Raw genomic sequence first — 24,643 nt, 5'->3', positions numbered from 1 at the left:
AGAGTGTGCGTCGGTAGTATCATGAGTCATCCATGAGGAAGGAGAAGCAGGAGGACAGAAGATGGGAAAAGTCAGAACCTACAAAAATAAGAATAAAGCTCCAGTGACTCTGGGACAAAACCAAAATTAGCCTCGCCGACAGCTCACACTGTTGGAACAACTGCAGAGCAGACTTTCCTGTGGCATCCTCTTTGGTGAAACCAAGCTTGGAATGAGCATGGGGACAGATACCACATTTGAACGGACCTCATCAAGTAAACCAATTAACTGGCTAGAATGACCTTCTCTGGTTAGTTGGTGAATACAGCTGCACAGCTGAAGGGCAGGGTGGAATGTAAACTTGAGAGTTCCTTCAAGAAGAAGAAGGAGGTGATGAAGGAAGCATTTCCTTCTGCATTTGCTGGATATCAATCAGACTAGGGAGAGGAAAGCTGCAAAATATTTTATTTCCAAAAATCTCCTAAGTCCTTTTCTGCTTTTCCTTTTGTGTGCTAAGTCACTTCAGATGAGTCTGACTCTTTGTGACCCCATGAACTGCAGCCCACCAGGTTCCTCTGTTCATGGGGATACTCCAAGCAAGAATTCTGGAGTGGGTTGCCATGCCCTCCTCCAGGGGATCTTCCCAACCCAGGGATCAAGCCCAGGTCTCCTGCAACACAGGTGGATTCTTTACTGTCTGAGCCACCAGGTAACCTCGCCTGGTTCTTCCGATTGTCCAACACTCTCATTGCTACACTTTGCTGCTGCAAGCTCTGTGTGGAGGCATTTCTTGGGCACATTCTGGGCTTCTCACTCTCCATGTTTTAAAGTGATCTATTTGTCTTTTGACCAAGACTGCCTTAAAATTTCCCAGCTTCGCTAAGCTTGAGAGAGGCTTCCTCCTGACGGAGCCCCTGACTTCCACTTTCAGAGAGAATTTTCTTTAGAAAACTTGTTGTTATAGTTACTCTTTTTTCTCTTTGAGATGTAATTTAAAATAAGTAAAAGTCTCTTGCCAGTTTTACATTTTAGGAATATCTTTCTCAAGAGCTTGTGAGCCATCTCTCTGGGATGTAATCATTAAAAGAGATGGTATTACTATCTCTTCTTCTCTGTAAAAGGGTAGGAACCCAATTTTGAAAACTGCCTCTTGTAGCAAAGATACAAGAAAGTTTACTTTTCCTTTGGGTAAAATGTCCTGTGTCCTGACTCACACTGGAGCACTTAAAAATGCTCCTGCCCTTGTGTCAGCGGAGCTGAATTCTGGTTTCTCCCTCTCTGATTTTAAGAGCCCCGAATAAAGTCTTTCTTGCCTGCTCAACATTGTTCTGTGCAGTTTTTGCTTTGACACTTTCAATTTCCTAGGCAAGTTGACTCCTATATGTCTCATAATGGTTCTTGAGATGTCACGTGGGAAGTACTCAGACTTTAGTAATTTATATGAATCCAAGTGTTCTTTCTTGGGTGTGCTAGGGGTTTTTATATAGTTTAAACAGATACCTATTAATCCACCTATATTTCTGAGCTCTCTTCTGGTAAACTAGCAGCAAATACTTTAAGCATCTCTGGCAAGGGGGCAGACTATTTTGGTCAAGGGGGCAATTTTGGACCGTCCTTTAAGGCAGGGGTCCCCAAACTCTGGGATCTAATGGCTAATGATCTGAGGTGGATCTGATGTAATAATAATAGAAACAAATTGCACAATAAATATATTTTGTGCTTGAATCATCCCCAAATCATCTCCCTCCACCCACCCCTGGTCTGTTGAAAAACTGTCTTTCATGAAACCTGTTTCTGGTGCCAAAAAGGTTAGGGACTGCTGCCTTAAGTCTTTAACCCGTGTTCTCAGTTTCAGCTGCGCATCAGGAGAATCACACGGGCAGCTGAAGAAATACCGCTGGGGGCAGGCAGTTCCCTCCCTAGAGATTCTGACTTGATTGTCTGGGTGCAATCTGGTCGTAGGGAGTCTGCAAAGCTCCTCGATGGATTCTAATTTGCAGTCAAAGTTCACTTGAATCACTGCCTAAGCTTTTAGCACTTTCTCTTTTTAATCTCCTCTTCTATTCTGAATTCAACAAACACTTATGCGGAGTCTGCTTTATGCCAGACACTGTCTGGAATATGGAAATGAATGTGTCATGGCCTCTGCTTTTCAAGGAGCTCTGGGAACAACAATGGGAGAAGCAGACTATATACAAACAGCTGCATTGCAATGCAAAAGATGATAATCAAAGTTTGTTAAATGAGTTACGGAAACACAGGGGAGGCAGCAATTAAAATTCTCTGGGTAATGTGTCTGACTTAAGTATGCATGGAGGGAACTGCAGGTGGATGGAGAGAAGATTCTAAGCGAACTAAACAACAAGAAAAAAAGACAAAACGCGAGTGATCAAAAAAAACCACCTGTCCCTTGATGTTCTAAAGGTTTCTGCTACTGTGCCGCTGCTTTTACTGAGACGACATTGGTCTAAGCTGGCCAGACCTCTGGGTTAGTAAGGGGTCAAGTCTACACTTTCTGGGGCTTCCTGGTGGCTCAGATGGTAAAGAATCTGCCCACAATGCGAGAGATCCAGGTGCGACCCCTGGGTCAGGAAGACCCCCTGGAAAGGAGAATGGCCACCCACTCCGAGATTCTTGCCCGAGAATCCCGTGGACAGAGGAGCCTGGCGGACTACAGTCCATGGGGTCGCAAAGAGTCGATCGCAACTGAAGTGACTAAGCGCCCATGCATGCCTTACATCTTCCAGTTCCTTACCTCCTCTACTAAGTTTTGTTCAAATCAGCGGATTTACTGATTTATATTAAAATAATTTGGGGTGTTTTGTAGCAACAAAATAATGTTGGTGTTTTACCCACAAAAAGATCCTGGTGTTGTTGGTCTAGGGGTTAGGTTTGGCTATTATTTTTGTGAAAGCCCTCACACTATTATCTGGGCTTTCCAGATGGCTGGGGATAAAGAATCTGCCTGCCAATGCAGGAGACACAGGAGACGTGGGTTTGATCCAGGGGTCAGGAGGATCCCATAGAGGAGGAAATGGCAACCCACTCCAGTATTCCCGCCTGGAAAATTCCATGGACAGAAGAGCCTAAAGGGCTACAGTCCACGGGGTCGCAATGAGTCCAGCTCTGGCTGAAGTGATGGCGCACACATGTGATTATCTACAAACAGGCACAAAGGACATTTGGGGGGGGGGGCATGGTAGTGTTCTCAAACTGAACTGTGGTGATGATTGCAGGCCTGTACAAATTTGGAAAGCCCCAATGAACTGTATTTTAAGTGGCAAAGTGTATGGTATGTAAGTGACAAAGCTATTTTAAAAACAAAAGTATAGCACATTTAAAGTAAAAAATGCATCACTCAAAAATTCTCCAGGGTGACTCTCACGAGCTATCTTGATTAAGAACCATTGGCTAAAATCATAACAACTCACAGACGTGGAGGCTTTCAGCACAGTGATTAAAAGAGGTGGCGACTGAGAAGGAGCTCTTGCAGGCACAGAAGCTTCATCAGAAAGACGCATGGAGCCCTCGACATGCCATTCTAAGACTGCCAACCCTTGAGGACAAAGTGTGGGTTACAGCGTATTACGTCTAAGTTCCAAAATTGCAGTTCACTCAAATACTTCACTTTAACAGAATGACTTCAGAGCTTTTAGTCTATTGTATCCTTTACTGCTACACTGGAATAACTGTTATGTGCAATCTTTACTGCCCTTTTTCAAATGAAATGTCTGTTTGTTTCAAAGATCACTTTAATGGAGAACTCATGGCTTAAGTTACAAGAATATTTCTTTGATAAATATGTTATAAGGAAGTGTTAAAAGCATTTCTTTGAGAAGGAAATGGCAACCCACTCCAACATTCTTGCCTGGAGAATTCCATGGACACAGGAGCCTGGCAGGCTACAGTCCTTGGGGTTGAAAGGAGTTGGATGCAACTAAGTGACTAACACACAAAAGCATTTCTTTGGTAGTGCCAGTGGCAAAGAGCCTGCCCATCACGGCAGGAGACATGAAAGAAGCAGGCGCAACCCCTGGGTGGGGAGGATCCCCTGGAGAAGGGTGTGACAGTCAGCTCCAGCATTCTTGCCTGCAGAATTCCACGCACAGAGGCTACAGTCTATGAGGTTGTAGAGAGTCAGACCGAGTAACACAAAAAAGCATTTCTTCATTATCTAAAGGTCAAAAAGAAAGACACTTTCCATTTACTAAGCTCATTCACCAGAATGAAATGACACATTTATTGAGTTGAGTTACAAGAAACTTTTTCTAGGCAGTCAAATCTGAGTTTATAGAGACAAAATGAAACCCAGTATCTTTCAAATCTTTACAAATTAGCTATCTATAACTTCTTTCAGTGTAATAGAACCAATACCAACATAACAGTTAAATATTTCCTGTATAGTTATAAGGTAGTAATTAAACTTATTTAAATGTGAAGCCTCTTTGCTCTCAGCAATTTATGAACAGGAATAATTTTACACAGACTACAATGCAAATCACTAAGCACATCTATACTGCAACATGTTTAATTAAGATGAACAAATTAGTCAACTTCAAGGCATAGGATAACTCAAAAAGCAGGTATGAGCTGAGAAATAGATGTGGAAAACTACAATGTCTATTATTAAAGGATAAGGATGCCTTCAACTCTGGATAATGAGTTAATTGCTTTTCTTGATTTCTCAAACACTTTGCAGGAATTGTAATTATTGAAGCTAATGTTAGTTCATGGGTGAAAGTAGGGAGTTCAGAATTTAGGGACAATGGAAAGTTATTATTTGAAATTTACCAGTAAGATTTGACCCACAATGATGGGGAGTAGAAATTCCCAGAGTAACCCTCGAAACAGAGTATTTCCTAAATCTTGGCTAAGAGTCTACAAGAAGCAATGATAAGGGTATGTATGGCATTTAATGGAAAGAAGATCCAAAGAAAAACATTTTCAAGAGAGAATACACTGAGGAGAAGGAATTCCTATTATGTAACATTCTGATGCATCAGTCTCTTGAGAGTTCAGTTAGAGTAAGTCAGTCTCTTCTGAGTGAAAAGACAAAATACAGTCGGGGGACCTAAAAAAATCAAAGACTGGACCTTTTCTTGAAATAACTCGAAATAAGTATAACCCGGAGCTTTACCTTAATAGCCAACTAGTCAGTTTCACCTCCTTGATTTCTCTCAGATATAACTTCTAGAATCACAGATTTAAATCTAACCTGATTGTGGCAATAACACAAAAAGGGGTCAATTGAATTATTAACCTCTCAGATCCTCCTCTTAATATGAACCTGAATCCACACTAATGTGAGGCAGGTAATGATGCCAGTTGGAGCCTGGCTTTATATTCCACTTTAACAGGAAGCTATCAAGCATGATTGTTCCAAATAAAAATGTGAAGGAGAATGATAACACTGCTGATATATCTATTAGAAATTTTCAGCTGTCTTTTAAAAAGCATGATTGTAGCAGAGAGAAATGGTTTGCCAAGTTCTGTTTCTTTTCCTTCTTGGGCACACAGCTGAACTATATTTTCCAGATTCTCTTACAGTTAACTGTTGCCATGAAACTGGGTGGGTTCCGGCTAATAGAAACTAGTAGAAATGATGTTTCCCATTTCTAAATCTGGCACATAAAAATTTCCTTTATGATCTTTCATATGCTCTCTCTTTCCCCATTGACTGAATAGACAGAACTCTGAGGTCTTGGAGAAGAGCCACCTAACTACGTATACCTGTATTAAACTGACATACACTTAGGAAGAAATAAATAAATATTATGATTACTAAATTTTTGGTGTTGTTTTGTTAAAGTAATTAACCTACTCCGACAAAGGCAGAAATTGGTATGAGGAGTGGGAAGTACTATACGTGTGTGCTAAGTCGCTTCAGTCATGTTTCACTCTTTCAGACGCTAAGGCCTGTAGCCTGCCAGGCTCCTCTGTCCATGGGATTCTCCTGGCAAGAATGCTGGAGTGGGTTGCCATGTCCTCACCTAGGGGATCTTCCCAACCCAGGGATCGAACCTGAGTCTCTTATGTCTCCTGCACTGGCAGGTGGGTTCTTACCAGTAGCAACACCTGGGAAGACCCTGGAGGCACAGCAACACAAGTTAGAATATTAGATTAATGGTTAGTGGATGGCCGCAGGCTGAAAAGCCACGATTCATGTTATGCAGTGCCTTTGAAAATCTGGAAGGCAGAATCTGTGAGCCAACTGAGACTGTTCTAGGCAATGAGATTGGGAAACATTACTATCAAGGTATATTGGTGGTATTTAGCAAGATGCTGAAAGAAGAGGATAAGTTCCGGTAAGATCTGGCTCATTTTCAAGCCAAAATTAAAGAGAATAGATGGAACTATAATTTATCATAGTTACCATTAAAACATTTTAAATAAAACTGAATAAAAGTTTAGAAAAAGTGAAAGTCACCCGTAATCACCAAAATGAAAGATCACCATAACTAATATTTAGTATACTCCTATGCCGGGAATTTATACACTACAAGCATCCATGCCATACCATATACAGTGCATACCATACCATTGTACAGTACAAGTAGTTTTGAAACTAAACTTCTTTCCCAGTAATGTACAGCAAACAAGTGTACCAAATATTTTTCTACATAATCACTTTTTGTGGATTTTTATGCTATATTATAAATTAATAGGCCAATAATTTATTACTATAGTAACTAACAGACCAATATCCTCAGCGTGAAACATTTCTGTCTTATATTTCTAAAACTGGAATTTTTGGGTCCAAGAGTAGGTACATTTTGAAGGCTTTATATATGCAATCACAACCCCCCAGAAAAATTTCACTATTGTATATTTTCGACAGCAATATGTAGGAATGCTGTTTCAAAGTTTCATTGATATCTTATATTTATAATTTTGCTTTTTATTCTTTGCCATTAGGATTATAACTCAAGGTCATGGGACTTATCAGTCTATGGATGCAAAATAGGTCATAAGTACCACCTTTGTGACCTTGAACAGGGTTGACATTACATCACCAATCTTGGGTCCTCATTTCTAAAACTGGGAGAATATCTACAACACAAAGTTGTAGAGAAGACTAATAAGATGAACTATATAATTTTTTTGGCATATAGTAGATGCTTGATAAATATTTTATTGTTACAACATATAAAAGTCTTTTTTTTTTTTTTTTTTTTTAAGAAAACAGACCCTGTCCTCACGAGATTTACTAATTGACTAGATGAGCACGTTTTCCAGATTCTTTCTCACTTATTAACTATTACTTCGGGAGCACCTTTACATAAAGACAAAGTGTGTTAAGATAAATTATGTTTCAGCTAGGACAATGAAGGTTATGTGTCCGACTCTTTGCGACCCCATGGACTGTAGCCTAACAGGATCCTCTGTCCATGGGATTTTCCAGGCAAGAATACTGGAATGGGTTGCCATTTCCTTCTCCAGGTACAGTAAGAACTAGAAAGTGGTAAATTTTGAAAGAGAAGACAGCCATGAAATTCAAGAGGTGGCCATAAAGTAGAGAAAGAGCCTTCGTGCTAACCTTTGAAGGATGTCATTGAGTAGTTCTTTTTCTGTGTAAGCCACACATGGAAATACTTCCCGGTGGTGCTTGAGCAGCTTGCTCCACTTTTGCTATTGTTTAGAGTGTTAAATCGTGTTTCTGTCTCTCATTTACTGTGATCCTGGAAACTTCCAGCTCACAGAGGCTATCTTATTTATTACCGAATTCTCCAGCATCTAAGTGAACTAAAAGCTATAATGGGAGTAATCACAGGCGCTCTGGCTTTCAGGTTTAGTACAACTTTGAGTCTGGCTCTAGAATCTGATTTCATTTACTTCAGGCTGAGCTCTTAGCTCGGGTTTTGGGGGGACCTAAAAGGGTTGACATAAAATACAAGATGCCTGGTTAAATTTGAATTTCAGATAAAGAATACTTTTTTTTGTTAATCAAATGCTACTTTATACTAATTTATGAATTATGCTTTGAAATTCTCTAAGTCATATGTGGATAACTTCATATTAATAAAAATAATATGTATACATGGAAAGATTGGAAATTTCCTTCAATAACTTTATTCTTTATAAAACATATAAATAAAACTTTTCAACTTCTAAAGGATTACCACGTTTAAGAAGAAGGTATATTGCTACCGCCATTCTAGATTATGGGAATGCATCCCATTCTTTCATCTTCCAATCCTAGTGGCAAAGTGGGACCTGATCTGAAGTTGGATTGCGACGTGAGTGCCAGGGACAGACACATAAAGACGTGAACAGACCTTCAGGAAAGGGGCGGAGCGGAGGCCAAGCGTCTCGCACTGGGCACATCTTTCCCGACCACATTAGCCAAGGGCCTGGCCGGGGATCCTCGGTCTCCACCTCGGCAGTTTGTTCTTCGGGACTAAGGCCTAAACCTGAGTTATCAAAATAGCGAGTTGGAGGAGGTACTGGCAGAGACTTTAACCGGTTATCAAAAACCCAAGATTTCGGCGACTCCTAAATCTGACAACCCTAGTAACCTCTCTGGTCTTGTTATTTGGCAATAAGGATGAAAATAGTAACTTCATAGGATAATCTATAAAGAACCTCGCGCATGGTAGGAGGCGAATCGACCTTCCAAATGAGGATACTTTCCAAATCAATTTGCCTTTCAAATCAGGAGGCTTAAAACTCACTCCAAACCTCCAGGCACCCCAAAAGTAGTTACCCTTATTTTGCGTTCTAAGTGTGCAGAGAAAGTTTAATACAACTTTGAATAAGGTTGCCAAATTGCTCTGAGAGATTTGCGAACGCACCTCCACTGTAACACCAGAAGGGTGTTTAACCAAAGTCGCCAAGAGGCGGAAAAGCTCTGCCTTGCTGACGGAGAAAGCGAAGCCTCCATCTCTGCGCACGCGCACAAGGCTCGGCGCCTCCGAGCCCGCCCCGCCCGCGCGGCCCGCTGGTCACGTGGGCGAGCCGAGGCCCTGAGGACGCCGGGGCCGGTCACGTGGGCGGGCCGAGGCCCGGAAGACGCCGGGGCCGGTCACGTGGGCGAGCCGAGGCCCTGAGGACGCCGGGGCCGGTCACGTGGGCGAGCCGAGGCCCGGAAGACGCCGGGGCCGGTCACGTGGGCGAGCCGAGGCCCGGAAGACGCCGGGGCCGGTCACGTGGGCGAGCCGAGGCCCTGAGGACGCCGGGGCCGGTCACGTGGGCGAGCCGAGGCCCGGAAGACGCCGGGGCCGGTCACGTGGGCGAGCCGAGGCCCTGAGGACGCCGGGGCTGGTCACGTGACCCAGCCCCTAGCCTCCCGCAGGGATGGAGCCGGAAGAGGGGACGCCCCTGTGGCGGCTGCAGAAGCTCCCCGCAGAGCGGGGTTTGCAGGTGAGGAGCGCGCCGGGGTCGGCTGCGCGGGCCGGGCTCCTGGGAGGCCTGGCGTCAGGGATAGGCCTCATCCCGCCGCCTGTGGGAGGCTGGCGCCGGCTGCCGGGGAGGGGAAGGGGACCGGGTGTGATGTGGGGTGCTCCCTCGCCCCACCCCCGTGTTCCCTGGAGAGTGGAGAAGTCCGAGGCTGGGGGCGCCTCCGCCGTGCTCCGGCTTCCGGCGGCCCCTGCAGGGGATTTGCACGCAGGCGCCCGCCCGGCCGCGCCCGCACCCTAGCGGGGACCACGTCTCCGTCCGGGAGCGGCCGGGACCAGTGACCCTGGGCGGGGGAGTGCGCAGTCGCCAGCGTGAAAGCTGGAGGGGTTGGTTTACAACCTCTGGTACACGTTTCATTCGTTCATCCGCTGTTTCAGCAACAAAACCGCACAGCATTCCCTATGCACCAGGAACAGCGGTGCTAGGTGACGGGAATACCTTGGTGACCTAGAGAGGCAGGCCGTAATTCTTTGTGGGCGGCAAAAAAAAATGCTAAGTGTTACCCCAAACTGGGAGGCTTGCAGGTAGGGTGGTCCAAGGTGGACCTTACTTCAACACGTGACATATACGTTGGCGCCTGTAGTCTAAGAAGGAACCTAGTTTATGAGAATCTGGAAAAAAGCAGCCTTTTTCACTTGTTCAGCCAACTCTTCACTGAACTATGTGCTTAATGCTCTATGGGATAAGGTAAAATGGTGAATGAGACAGCCCGTACCCTGGTGGACCTTGTCAACTAATGAGGAAACCAAACTGAGTAAATGGAAACTGGATGAATGAGTTATCCAATGATCAGTTTGTAGGAGGGGTAGCAACTCTGGTTAGAAGGGGCCAGGAAACGTTTTCCAGAGCATCTGCCTAGGTTTCTAGGTTGAGTTCCTGAAGGATGAATAGGAACCAGATGGGCTGGGGGGAGAGTGTTTCAGGCCAAGGGACACAGCACTTATGAAGACTGGGAGAAAGGCGGCCCCGGGGAGCCTCAGGACCTGCTGTAGTTTTAGAGGCCAGAGTTCAGAGTGAGAAGTAGAGCAGGGAGACTGTGGCTGAACAAGTGAGAAGCAGCCAGGAGCTTCTGTGTACTGTACTCCTGGGTTTAGCCTTGATACCAAAGGTGCTGGCAGTTTATAATTGTTTTTGACAGCAGCACATTTTAGTTTGAAGGGTGAGAGAAATGTGGAGACAGTAAATACATAACAACGAAATTTTGTCTGTTGAACTGTGAAAGGAAGAACACCCAATGGTCACTGTAAGAGGGGAATCTAACTGAGAAGTGTTTTTTCTCCCCGAACTTTCAAGTTAAAAAACCCTTGGCGCCCCAAGTATGAGACTCGAAAGAAATTTGCCAGCCCTGTAAAAAAAAAAAGGCAACCTTTTCAGCCGGAGCTCCAGGAGCTGTGGTCCTTTGCCCTCTGACTTCAGAGAACTGACTTTGTGTTATAATTAATATGTTACTGTGCTTACTCCCATCTTTTTCTGTTCCCCAGCAGTTCCAGCCTAATCAAGTCTTCCTTGAACACAACTTCCTAATTGGTCCTCTTGCCAATAGTCTCTCTCCTTCTGAACTCCTTCAGGGTAGATACTTTGTTTATATACCCGGTTCTTGAGAATTATGTCTGGCCCCAGGTGGGTTCTTAAGCAGTGTTTACTAAAGGAAGGAGTCGATTAATGTTTACTAAATTCAACTTTATCATTGCGACCAAGATCTGGATCCCAGGTTCTGGTGGGCCGGCTTTTAGTTTCTATGATATGTAATTCTGAATAAATCCCAAATCTGTTTCATTTACAGTGGATGAAGGTTGGAGACGAGGGCTTAGCCTGCTAATGTGATAGAGGGCTATGTGGTAGGCAGCTTTTATAAGCCCCAAATCTCTGCCTTTCTTTTTTCGTTGTTCCATTTATAATGGAAATAGTGTGGAGGAGATAGTAATAAACTTACTTACCTTGCTAGGATAAAAAAAAAAAAGATCTTTTCTTTGACTTTACAAATGAGAAAACTGAAATGTCTGTAGAGGGTTTGGGTCACGTACCCAAAGTTGTCAAACTAGTGAGTGGTAAAGTGGAAACAGATGCTCAGATCTGTTGACTCTGAGTCTTGTATTAGCTTTCTGCTCCTGTCTTCATCCTACCTACATACTACTTAGGTAGGCCCATAACCTTCACTCTGAATCTCTGGATCTAAAAATCTCTTCTGAGTATCAGGCTTCTGCTTAGATACACCCACAGGTACCTCAAATTCAGTGTATACTTGGCTTAGCTCCTTGTCCTTCTCCCTGACTTTCTCCTTCTGTGGCTGTAGCCTCAAATTTGGTTTGTGATACCACCACTTCCTGTCATTCACCCTGAGATTCTGAGTATCATTCTTTTCAGACCTCCTTTACCTCTCTGCTGTCTCCAGTTTGAGTGTCCCTAACAATTTATCATCTCCCTTTTAATCTCTTGCTGGTAAGTAAATGGAAGTAGGGGGGTCTTTGGACTCACCCTCTTGCCCGTTTCTTTCCTTATATCTCCTGACCTGCTGGCAGATTTATGGAACCATAATGCAGATGTGTGACTAGGTTGCTTACCTGTTGAACACAGATCGAAGTCTGGGCTCTTCTGCATTGTGTACGAGGCCCGCTGTGGTTCGGTCTCTGCCAGCTCCTGGCCTTGTCTGCTGCCATCTCCCAAATCGCGCCTGTGGTTTTACACTTTCACCCTGTCAGCACACAACTGTTGTGACTAGAAATACCCTGCTCCTGTTTGGCCAACTGTTCATTCTTTTAAGACATACTTTTCCCTTCTGTGCTCCTTTGTACCCTCTGTAAACTTTAATTATAACTCCTATCATCCTAAATTGTATATACTTACTGATTATATTAGTTTCCTCTGATGGCCTGAGGCTCTGATGTGATAGGACCTTATCTTATTTATCCTCAGTTTCCTCATTTGTAAAATGGGGATAATAGCAAGACTTACTTCACAGGGTTGTAGTGAAGATCAGCACAGTGTGTGGTATATCATTAGGGCTTATAAATGCTAGCTGTTATAGTTATTTTTTCTTAGTATTTACATTAACCTGTTTAATAACTGGAATGAAGTGCTCATTACATATTTGTGAATTAATTTTAAAAGACTGTATTCCAAAAACATAGTGCTCTTAGTTTTCAATTTGAAAACTGGGTTTTACTTTAGCATTGGGGACAGTTTGGGATAAGGTGAAGTGTAGGTAGAGAATTTTGAATGATTACAAATTGAAAATGTTGTTGGTTAATTTATGGTAAATAAAAGTTATGTTCACATAGTGCATTAGCCATCGTTTGGAATTAGGGTCACCAATTACTCATCTCTGTTCCAATATGTATGGTGTTACAGAGAAGTTTTTGCTTAAAATGCACTGGAACATGATCCAGGAGAAAAGAGCTGGAAGCCTTCTTGCTGTTTAAATCCATTTCCAAGTTGTTTGGATTCAGGTACTCTCCTTACAACACACAAATATCTCTTGAGAAAGAAAACTGTGTTGATCACTTGCCTAGAGTAGTGCTGCTACAGTAGGTACGCAGTTATATATGTTAGAGGCGTGGAGCATGGTACCAGTAGTAACAGTGATGATGATACTTAGAACTAGTAATAAGAAGAAGGATAACAATGGGAAGCAAGGTCTAATGTCAGGAGTGTACCAAGAAGGATTGAAGCCTTCTTCAATCCTTAAAACAACATTATGGGCATAGATGATATCCTCGTTTTACACATGAGGAAACCAGCAAAGAATCTTTAAGTAACTTGGCAAAACTAGTAATCGTGGCAATAAGATTCAGACTAGCCAGTTTTGTTCCAAAAGTCATAGACTTAGTCACATGTTCAGTTATATATGTGTTAGGATTTCCATTGCTGGTATTAAGGTAGGGTAGAGAGAAAGAAATGTTAAAAAGAGAAAGTAAGTCAGTGAGGGGTTTTTGGAGTAGACCAAAAGAAGTAAATGTGGATGCTGTGGAAAATGGAGAGAGGGGCTTTGTAGATCCACAGGCAAAAGACTTTGGTCTAAGATTCCTACCTTGTGTTTTGGTTATTGGTATAAATATGAAGTCTAAAGAATCCCAAGGAGAAACTGCTGCACTCACCATCTTCCTTTTAGGAACATTGGAGAAACAACAACATATCTGTAAAATTAGTTTCTGAAGGTGGACAAAATTATAGAAAGTCTGTGTGTGTGTGTGTGTAGCTCTAACTTTTAGTTAATAAAATGATGTTAAAGATGGTTGCTTTTCAGCCTCAGCTGCTTCTGCAGATAGCATGAACTTCTGCCAATAACATTTATTTGCTACAAAAAAGATAAATCTGTTTTATAATTTTACTTATAATTGCATTTATTGCTCTCTCTCTTTTTTCTCTCTCTCTAGCTTCTTCACAAAATAATTGATGGCATTTGTGGCCGGACTTATCCTCTCTACCAGGATTATCACAGTGTTTGGGATTCAACAGAATGGATGCATGTTCTAGAAGACATTACCACCTTTTTCAAAGCTGTAGTTGGTAAAAATTTATCTGATGAAGAGGTAACTTTGCTCCAGATTTTGATACCTTGATAATCCATGCTCAGATTTGTTTTTATTGTTTTGCTGTTTAGGGTACCATGTGATGCATGCTCAGTGAGCGCGTGATGAAAAGCGGAAGTGCTAGTCACTCAGTCCTGTCTGGCTCTTTGCGACCCCACAGACTGTAACTTGCCAGGCTTCTCTGTCCGTGGGCTTCTCCAGGCAAGAATGCTGGAGTAGGTGGCCATTCCCTTCTCCAGGGGATCTCCCCGATTGCAGGCCGATGCTTTACCATCTGAGCCCCCTGGGAGGCCCGAGTGTGTAAAATCAGTTCAGTTCAGTCGCTCAGTTGTGTCCGACTCTCTGCGATAGCAATAAAAACCTAGTAATTGTGAGTAAGTGGAAAAATCTGTGGAGGTTTGGGTTTTTGTACTTTTGTTTCTGATTGGTTGTCTTATTTTAAATTGTGAAACATTTAAATCATGTGGAAGAAAATTTAAAAGGTATGTAGCTGAAACTCCAATACTTTGGCCACCTGATGCGAAGAGCTGACTCATTTGAAAAGACCCTGATGCTGGGAAAGATGGAGGGCAGGAAGAGAAGGGGACGACAGAGGATGAGATGGTTGGATGGCATCACTGACTCAATGGACATGAGTTTGGGTGAACTCCGGGAGTTGGTGATGGACAGGGAGGCCTGGCGTGCTGCGATTCATGGGATCACAAAGAGTCGGACACGACTGCGACTGAACTCAACTATGTAGGTTGCCCAATTGGGGAAAAATGAAGTTATATGTATTTATCATTTTGATTTGGATGGTATTCTGAGTATGAGTTCTTGGATATATATTTTAAAATATCTTCTATTATGTTTCTTGTCTTTTTAGTCTCTTAATAGTGTCTTTTGGTGAATAGAAGTTCTGAATTTTAATCAAGTCCAATTTGTTAATATTTTCTGTTGATGGTTAGTGATGTTAATACTGTGTTTAAGGAATGTTTGTGCCAAAATCATGAAAGCATATACTTTTCGTAGCAGTTTGATTGTTTTAGCTTTTATTTATGTCTGTGATATATTTGAATTACTATTTGTATATGGAGTAAGGATCAAGTTGAGATTTTTCCATATGACATTCACTTGTTGAAATGACCACCCTTACCCCATAGAATTGCTGCGCAGCCTTTCTTGGAAATGCAGGTGACCACACATGTTTGGGCCTGTATCTGGACTCTGTTTTATTCCGTTAGTCTGTTTGCCTGTATTTACCCACATCACAATGGCTTAATTTACAGTAGAATTAGAGCTGCATTACATTAAATTTTGATATCTGATAGTAGAAGACCTTCAACCTTGTATTTCCTTAAGATAGCTTTGATTTTTCTGTATCCTCCATAATTTCAGGTATGTTTTAAAATCAGTCAATTTTAACCAAAACACTTGCTGGAATTTTGATGGAGAGTATTAGCTTGGCCTGCCACAACAAAATACCTTAAAATGGGTAGCTTAAATAGCAGGAATTAATTTCTCAGAGTTCTAGAGTTCAGGGAGTACAGAATTAAGGCACTGGCTGGTTCTGGTCCCTGATGAGGGCTTTTTCCTTGCCGAAGACTTTTGCCTCTCGCTGTGTCCTCTGATGGCTGAGGGGCAGGGGCAGGTGCAGAGAGAGGCAGCAGACTTTCTGATGTTTTCTTAAAGGGCACTGATGCCATCATGAGGGTCTCACCTGCATCACCCCACCTCAGCCTGATTGTGTCCCAGGCCCCGTTTCTCGGTATCATCTTGAGGGCCAGAGTTTTAATCTGAATTCTGAGGGGACAGTAAGTCCATGGTGTGGCTTGCACCGAGTCTCTAGACGATTTTGGAGAGGGTGGACAACAGTATTGAGCCTTCTGATCTATGACCTTGGTATTACCTTCCGTTTATTTAGATTGGCTTCAGTTTCTCTCTCATACATTGTAGTTCTCACTGTAGAGGTCTCACAGATGTTTTGTATTTATTTCTAAGTAACCGATGTTTCGGACGTTCTTAAGTTTTGTTCTCCAATCGCATGTTGCTGGTGTGTGGAAACCCGTTGGTGTTTGTGTACTTACTCTGTGTCCAGCAATCTCTCTCGGTTTATTTACTGTGTAGAAGTGTAAGTTGCTTAGTCTTGTCCAACTCTTTGCGACACCATGGAGTGTAGCCCACCAGGCTTTTCTGTCCATGGAATTCTCTAGGCAAGAATTACTGGAGTGGGTAACCGTTACCTTCTCTAGAGGATCTTCCTGACCCAGGGATCCCACCCGAGTCTCCTGTATTTCAGGCAGATTCTTTATCTTATGAGCCACCATGGAAGCCCATATCTACTGTATATAATGGTTTATAAATTTGGGGGTGAATTTTTTTGGTATGCAGTCATTTTTTCAATTTTAATACCTTTTATTTATTTTTTCCCTCTTATTGCATTGCCTAATGTCTTCAGGACAGTTTTAGAAAAGAAAGAAAAAAAGCAGTGCCTTGTCTGACTTTAGGGAGAATGTATGTGTTCATTATTTCACAATTTATTATGTTAGCTGTATGATTTTATAGGTATCAATGATTAGATTAAAGAAGCTCCCTCTGATTCTTACTTTGCTGAGAATTAATAGGTATTGAATTTTATAAAATTCTTTTTTCCTGAATTTATATCTTCACCTTTATTTTGTTAATGTGATGCCTTACATTGATTTTTGAATGTTAAACTAACCTTACCAAAATAACTCCAACTTGGTCATGATGTGTTATTCTTTTTTAATTTGGTTTGATTTGCCAATACTTCATTAGGATTTTTTTCATCTATGTTTGAGTAATCTTGGCCCATAATTTTTTGCCTATAATGTTTTTGTCAAAATATCAAGTTTTATTCCCGTCTTGTGGAATGAATTAGGAAGTTGGCTTTTGTTGTTTGTTTTCTTCTCTTTTCCTTTTTCTATGAAAGAGTTTATGCAAGGTTTACTTCTTTTGTCACCCAGTACTGTGTTATCATGCTGCTTAATTTTCAGATATTTGTAAAAGTTTTGTTCGGCTCTGATTTAATCACACAGTGACCAGAAGTATAATCAATATGACTCCGGCTCTTTGAAACCTGCTGTGATTTGTGACATGGCGCGGCCTGTGGTCCGTTTTCGGGTGATAGTCCACATACACCTGAAGATAACTCGTATTTGTCAGTTGTGGGGTGTAGTGTTCTATGTGTAGGGGGTTAAGTAGAAACTCAGCGCTGCATCTTTACAGTGCTTTCTGTTTCCATCCGTTACTGAGAGTGTGTTAGCATCTCTGTGAAAGTTGATTTACCCGTTTTGCTTTTTCTGCCGAGTTTTGCTGCTTTATATGTTTTGAAGACATGTTATTAGGTGCACACAAACCTATGATTGTTGTGTATTTCTGCTGAACAACCCCTTTACTATCTTCTTCTATTTCTTGTAAGTCTTTTCGCCTTAAAGTCTGTTTTGTTTAATATATTAATATAGGTAAATCAGCTTTAGTGGTTTCCAGTGTATTCACTCCTATGTTGGTTCATCAGTCAGCCTTTTTCCTTTCTGTTTTGCAAAACTGTGTTAAAACTTCTTGTTTATTGATTATGCATCCTTGTCTTATTCTTTTTATAGTTCTAGTAGTATTTTTTTGCCCATTTACTAGCATTTTAAAGGTTATATGAAAAGAGAATGTAACTGTTGTTTACATTTTAAACAGAAAGGCCTTTTAACTTATTTTCTGTTTATTTTTATTTTCATAGATAGCTCAACAGTTGAATCAGTTGAATTCATCTCATCAAGAAGCTATCATGAAATGCTTAAAAAGTAGGAAAGATGAAATCAAGCAGACTCTGTTGGAAGAAATAGTTGATATTTCCTCTGCACAACTACAGGATTTTGATTGGCAGTTAAAGGTGAGAATATATTTATTTATGAGTATTTATATTTTTTATCTGAAGAAGGAAATGGCAACCCAGTCTAGTATTCTTGCCGGAGAACCCCATGAACAGAGGAGCCTGGTGGGCTACAGACCCTGGGGTCACAAAGAGTCGGACAGGAGTGTTTTCAGGAGGAGAATACATTCTGTTTCACTTTTTGAATACATTATTTTTTGGTAATATTATGTATCTAAAATGTGTTCTTGAGATACATTTTCATAAAAATATCAAAGATAATTAAAATTACATCTTTTGTGTTAATTTGCACTGCAGACATCTAAACCATGTATAATAATATTACAATTATAATGAATTTAATTAACTGAAGTTTTAAGACATGTGGATGAAGAAACAGATATGTGCTTTGTGGCTTTGGGGGATAGGACAAGGATAAAGTATATGATTTGCAATGAAATAGGTTTAATTTCAACCTAAGAAGTAATAATCTAACCCCTATGAGAGTCCGAAAATTATTCTAACCTCTTTTTGACTTAACACACTCCTCCTCATTACTGGTACTCAAGCATAGGCTCAGAAAACCACTTACTGGAAATACTGAAGAGAGTTGACAGTGAGGTGGGCACCCTGAATGTGCCTCTTTCAAATCTCAGATATGGTGAGTCCTGTGTTTCGGAGAGCAGATGGAGGAGATGGGTGGAGGTTCGTGTGGTCCTGTAGTGTATGTGCCACGGATAAGGAGTCCTTTGCCCTTGCCCCAATCCATTTTTACAAGTGGTTGCACTCCAAAATTCAGTTATTATGGGGTTCCTGGCTCAAATTCCAGGAAGACTGAGTTTCTCTTTGCCATATTCTGCCAGTGAAGCTATGATGCTTGTTTCAAAAAGCTTTAGTATCATAAACATTGGGTTCTTCCATTTCCTCTCAGCTGCTGATTTTAGACAGAGAGTGTCAGAGGGAAAAGTGTCCTGTGTTTGTTGACTGATTCTGGTTGAAGGTGGTATCTTGATAACATTTGTCAGTAGTTTAATGGAGAGTTAACTGCTCATTATTTAGGCATCTAAATTTCTGAGCTGCACATGTTTTTCGTTTTATCTTTGTACGTGGACTTTTGTCCTCTTGGTGTCATTACACTTCTTTAAGAATTCTGTTTCTTGGACCCATTTGGTACTTCTGAGCCATAGCACTGCTCTGGCTGTCTACTCCTACTGCAGAATCCCAACTAGTTGTCCCTAAACTATGTTCTTGCTTTCATTCACTCTTCTTTCTTTTTCTGTTCAGATATATGCTGGTTTGGCATGAGTTTAATTTCTTTTATTCCTTTCATATTTGCCTGTACTTCATAGTAAACAAGAGTACTCTTTTTTCTTTAATGTGTTGTTTGTAAGCTCTGATGCATATTTAGTATATTCCTTTTTAAAACTACTTATTAATTACTATTTTTCTCATTTTAAACAGCTTGCACTTTCTAGTGACAAGATTGCTTCGTTACAAATGCCACTTTTAAGCCTTCATCTAGATGTAAAAGAAAATGGTGAAGTCAAGCCATATTCTGTTGAAATGAGTAAAGAAGAGCTGCAGAATCTAATAAATTCCTTGGAAGCAGCTAATAAGGTATGTGTTTTAATTTTGTTGTGTGCTTCAAAGTGTTTAAGTTTTGATTGATTCTACTGGAGCAATATAAGGACAGCTGACCAGCTACATTTAAAGTTGGTTTCGTTCCTGATATTTTATGTCGAAAGCACAGAAGACACTTTGTTGATATGTTCTGCGTCTCTCATTTTAGATACTACATTTATTACTGATTTGCATTAATAGAACATAATTTGTCAAGTAGTTATATTTTAAGGAATAACAGCTAAATTTGTTTTGCTCTAGTCCCCATTAATGATAAAATTTTCTTTTTATCTTGGGGCTGTGAAATTAGCTAATTCTGAAGAGATTTAATAACTAAAAATAGTTATGATTCTGAAGAAAAGATTATTTAACTGGACAAATGGTAGAAAATTTCTTTAAGTTCAGGAGACAAAATATCATTTATAGTTATGAAAATATCAGTTTGAGACAAACTAATGAAGGACCAAAAGCCTTGCATTTACAAAGGAATGGCTAAATAACAGTAATAATTTTGAGTGTTTAACTAATGAGAAAAATGATATTTAGACAGTAGAAACCACTGCTGTGAAGAAGACGTAAAAAATAATTATCTGCATTGTGTATGTTCCCTCCCCTGTTGGTGAGCATCATCTCTAGTGATTGTGTCTCAAGGATTAAAGTCAGTTATTCTTAGCCCCTCTCTTGACACTAACCCATCTTGTCTCCATCTCTTTGAAACCCCTGTATCCTTCATCTTCTGCAGTCGCTCGGGCACCCCAGTGCCTTGATGACTCGTCCACGTGCCCAGTAATAAACTGGTAGCCTGGCTTGCCTTTTGATGGGGCTGCATGTCTGAAGGGGTATGTGGCAGGTTCTGGTGTAAATGTTGAATGAGTCTGAACCGTGGATCCTTGCAGGCCTGTATTTTTTGTGTTATTCTTGTCAGTTCTCCAGGCCCTTCTTCAGAGATTTCAAAGCATCTCATTCAGCATATACTGGCATCTTTGGTATAATCTGATTGCTGCCCTTCCTCCATTTTGTGTTTGAAGGTGGTCCTGCAGTTGAAATAGCTGGAAATGGTGACTACCAACATTATCAGATTCCACTGGTACAACTGATGCACAGAGAGAATGCCACGTGTTCACAGAAGCTGAATGGCCAGCTGAGAAAGCGGCAGTGTTGAGATTACAAAGACAACAGTTTATCAGCATCCCTAAAGAAAAGGAGATTTTATGGTTGACAGGAAATGCATGAAAACGTGAAAGATGAGAAGGCTGTAAACACAGTTTATATTTTCATAATGACTGTTTTGCTTCATTTATTAAATATTTGAAAAGGCTTTATAGATACAGTTTTATGGTAAGCTGAAAATGGACTCTAAAGTAATGTAAACATACAAGCACAAATATACTTGACTATTGCTTAAAGAACTATGTGAATAGCAAGGATGTTTATTATGGATATATGTGGTGGTTCACTTGTGATATTTTTTAAAAATAGTTTTTAAAGGATGTATAAGCTGCATTTAACTCAGGAGATCCCAATGCTTTTCTCATATTTCAAAGGAAAAGTTATAAAGTGTAAAATTTTATAGAGAAACTCTCCATACTTTAACTGGAAGGGAAAAAAAACTAAATCTGAGTGAACAATTTTGAATGTTGAATTCTAGGAACTAAAATATTATATTTGAGCATAGATAAGAGTGAAAACAACACTGTTGCTTCTGCATTTCTGTGTCTATTCAGGAGACTATGCTCTGATAAAAAATATGTGTCACTGTATAGTGTGTATCTTATTACTCCAATATCTGCTGAGACTATTTAGGTCCCTATTTATTGTAAATTCTTAATTTGTTGTAAACTTGATGAAGTTCTGGATGGTAACAACTTCATTGGAAAGCAAACCATTTTTAATTTCAATGACCTTTAGAAACAAGCATTCTGAGCAAATAAAAATATATTTATGTTTTGCGTATTTTGAAATTAATTCCTACATAATGCAGTATGATGCATCATTGGTACCTGCTGTTTTGCAAGCTTTATATCTCCTTAGAGCATCAGACTGTTACTTGAGGTGTCCAGAGCAATCCCTGTTATTCTTATACAGATGAGTATATAGGTTTAGGGAGATTGATAAATGTGACTGTGGTCTAGATAATGCCACTCTGTGAACTGTTTGTTACAGCTTGGTGATTAGATATGGAGTTTGTGCTAGAATGTTTTTCAATATACTGCTTTTTTCACTGAGAAATTTTGGCCATAAAAAAAAAAATCAGCTGAGCTAGCCAGTGTGCTTAGGGAGGAGGTAGTTGATCTACCTTCTTGTGCGAATTCCTTATGTTGTTGTGTCCCAGTAACAGTGGAGAAGGAACAGGCAACCCACTCCAGCAACAGGCAACCCACTCCAGCGTTCTCGCCTGGAGAATCCCATGGACAGAGGAGCCTGGTGGGCTTCAGTCCATGGGGTCACAAAGCCAGATACGACTTACGGGCTGAAGCACCACCACCACCAGTAACAGCTTGCAGACAGACTCTTCCAGTAATAGTGGTTGATCTGGGGTCCTTCTGAATTTCAACGCTCCACACAGTCCTTCCTTTGAGAAGGAAAAAACCTTACTCTTGTTAGTCTTTCTCTCACTACATTATCACTAGATTAGCAGACTTAAATGCTTTATTGAAATATGACTGAAATAAACTACACATGTTTGAAGTGGACAGTCTGAGCGGTTTTCACATGTACGTACCCAGGACCGCTTCTGGAGAAGGAAATGGCAGCCCGCTCCCGTATTCTTGCCTGGGAAATATGACAGGCAGAGGAAGCTGGTGGGCTGCAGTCCACAGGGCTGCGAAGAGTTGGGGACGACAGAGCACCTGAGCACAGGAAGGCATCATGTCAATCAGGATGGTGAGCAGGGAATCGCTCCTGAAAGTGTCCTGGTTCATTGTCATCCTTGCTTCTTGCCTGCCTTGCTCCTAGACAACCACCGATCTGCTTCCTGCCACTGTAGATTAGTTCACATTTTCCCAGAGTTTAAAGGGAATCATACCGCAAATCATACATGTTCTTTTTTGTGTGTAATCTGGCTTCTTTCATTATTGAGTTCATTCACATTACAACATTTATCAGTAGTTGGTTTCCACTTTATTGTTGAGAACTATTCTGTTGTAGAATTCCACCATCATTTGTTTATCTGTTCACCTATTACTGGATATTTTTGTTGTTTACAAGTTTTGGCTGTTAAAATACATGGAATGCTGTGAACATTCTTGTATGTGTCTTTGTATGGACATATACTTTCTTTTGAAAGTAAATACTTAGGCATGAAATACCTGGATCATGTGGTAGGTGTATGTTTATCTTTTCAATAAACTTCCGAACTATGCCAAACTAAAACTTTTTACCATTTTACATTCCACACCACCGTCTGCGAGAGTTCCACCTCCACCTCCTTGCTAACACGTGGTGTGGTCAGTCTTTTGAATTTCAACTATTCTAGTAGGTGTGTTGCGGTATCTCATTGTGGTTTTAGTAATATTCTTTTCCGTAATGACTAATGATGTTGAATGTCTTTTCATGTGCTTTTTTGTCATCTGTACATCTTTGGTGAAGTCTCTGTTCAGATCTGTTGCCATTTTAAAATTTGATTGTTTTCTTATTTTTGAATTTGGGGGATTTTTTTATATAGCCTGAATATAAATTTTATCACATATATGCCTTGAAAATATTTAAGTATTCTCTTCTAATCTGTGGCTTATCTTTTTTTTGTTGTTTTTAATAGCTTATTTATTTTTTAATCGAAGGATAATTGCTCTACAGAGTTTTGTTGTTTTCTGTCAAACCTCAACATGAATCAGCCTTAGGTGTGCATCTGTCCCCTCCCTTTTTGAACCTCCCTCCCATCTCGCTCCCCATCCCACCCCTCTAGGTTGATACAGAGCCCCTGTTTGAGTTTCCTGAGCCATGCGGCAGTTTTTTACATACGGTGATGTAAGTTTCCACTTCTCTCTCCACACATCTCTCCCTCTTCTCCCCTCTCCCAATGTCCATAAGTTTTTTCTCTATGTCTGTTTCTCCATTGCTGCCCTGCAAGTAAATTCTTCAGTACCATCTTTCTAGATTCTATATATATTCATTAATATACAATATTTATCCTTCTCTTTCTGATTAACTTCACTCTGTATAATAGGTTCTAGGTTCATCCACCTCATTAGAACTGACTCAAATGCGTACCTTTTTATGGCTGAGTTATATTCCATTATATGTACCACGACTTGATCCATTCATCTGTCGATGGACATCTAGGATGCTTCCATGTTCTAGCTTTTGTAAATAGTGCTGCAGTGAACAATGGGATACATGTGTCTTTTACAATTTTGGTTTCCTCAGGGTATATGCCTCGGAGTGGGATTGCTGGGTCATATGGTGGTCTTATTCCTAGTTTTTTAAGAAATCTCCATACCATCTTCCATAGTGGCTGTATCAATTTACATTTTCACCAACAGTGCAAGAACATTTTCTTTCCTCCACGTGCTCTCCAGCATTTATTGTTTGTAGATTTTTTGATGATGGCCATTCTGACTGGTGTGAGATCATATCTTATTGTAGTTTTGATTTGCTTTTCTCTTAATAATAGATGATGTTGAGCATTATTTTCATGTGTTTATTAGCCATCTCTATGTCTTCTTTGGAGAAATGCCTGTTTAGGCCTTTTCCCACTTTTTGATTGCGTTGTTTGTTTTTCTGATATTGAGTTTTATGAGCTGTTTGTATATTTTGGAAATTAATCCTTTGTCAGTTGTTTCATTGCTTTATTTTCTCCATTCCGAGGGTTGTCTTTTCACCTTGCTTATAGTTTCCTTTGCTGTGCAAAAGCTTTTAAGTTTAATCAGGTTCCACTTGTTTACTTTTGTTTTTATTTGCATTACTTTAGGAGGTAGGTCATACAGGATCTTGCTTTGATTTATGTCTCCGAGTGTTCTGCCTGTGTATTTCGCTAAGAATTTTATAATTTCTGGTCTTACATTTAGGTCATTAATCCATTTTGACTTGATCTTTGTGTGTGGTGTTAGAAGGTGTTCTAATTTCATTGTTTTACATGTAGCTGTCCAGTTTTCTCAAGAGGCTGTCTTTTCGCCATTGTATGTTCTTGCCTCTTTTGTCAAAAATAAGGTACTCATAGGTGCATGGGTTTATTTCTGGGCTTTCTACCTTCTTCCATTTGTCTGTATTTCTGATTTTGTGCCAGTACCATACTGTCTTGGTGACTCTAGCTTTGTAG

The 24,643-nt window shown here is 40.6% G+C and overlaps 1 protein-coding gene across 1 annotated transcript; it reads left to right on the top strand.

Annotated features, from left to right (window-relative positions):
- Positions 1-9,166: 9,166 nt before the first annotated feature.
- COMMD8 (COMM domain containing 8) lies at positions 9,167-23,020 on the top strand. Its single transcript, XM_065907445.1, has 5 exons — positions 9,167-9,339; positions 13,749-13,904; positions 17,635-17,787; positions 19,228-19,383; positions 20,415-23,020. Exons 1-5 carry the CDS (start codon positions 9,274-9,276, stop codon positions 20,433-20,435), a joined length of 552 nt encoding a protein of 183 aa, XP_065763517.1. The 5' UTR covers positions 9,167-9,273; the 3' UTR covers positions 20,436-23,020.
- Positions 23,021-24,643: the final 1,623 nt, after the last annotated feature.

This window comes from Muntiacus reevesi, chromosome 16, assembly GCF_963930625.1.
Source record: "Muntiacus reevesi chromosome 16, mMunRee1.1, whole genome shotgun sequence".
Classification (NCBI taxonomy): Eukaryota; Metazoa; Chordata; class Mammalia; order Artiodactyla; family Cervidae; genus Muntiacus; species Muntiacus reevesi.
This window is presented reverse-complemented; position numbering and strand designations above follow the sequence as displayed.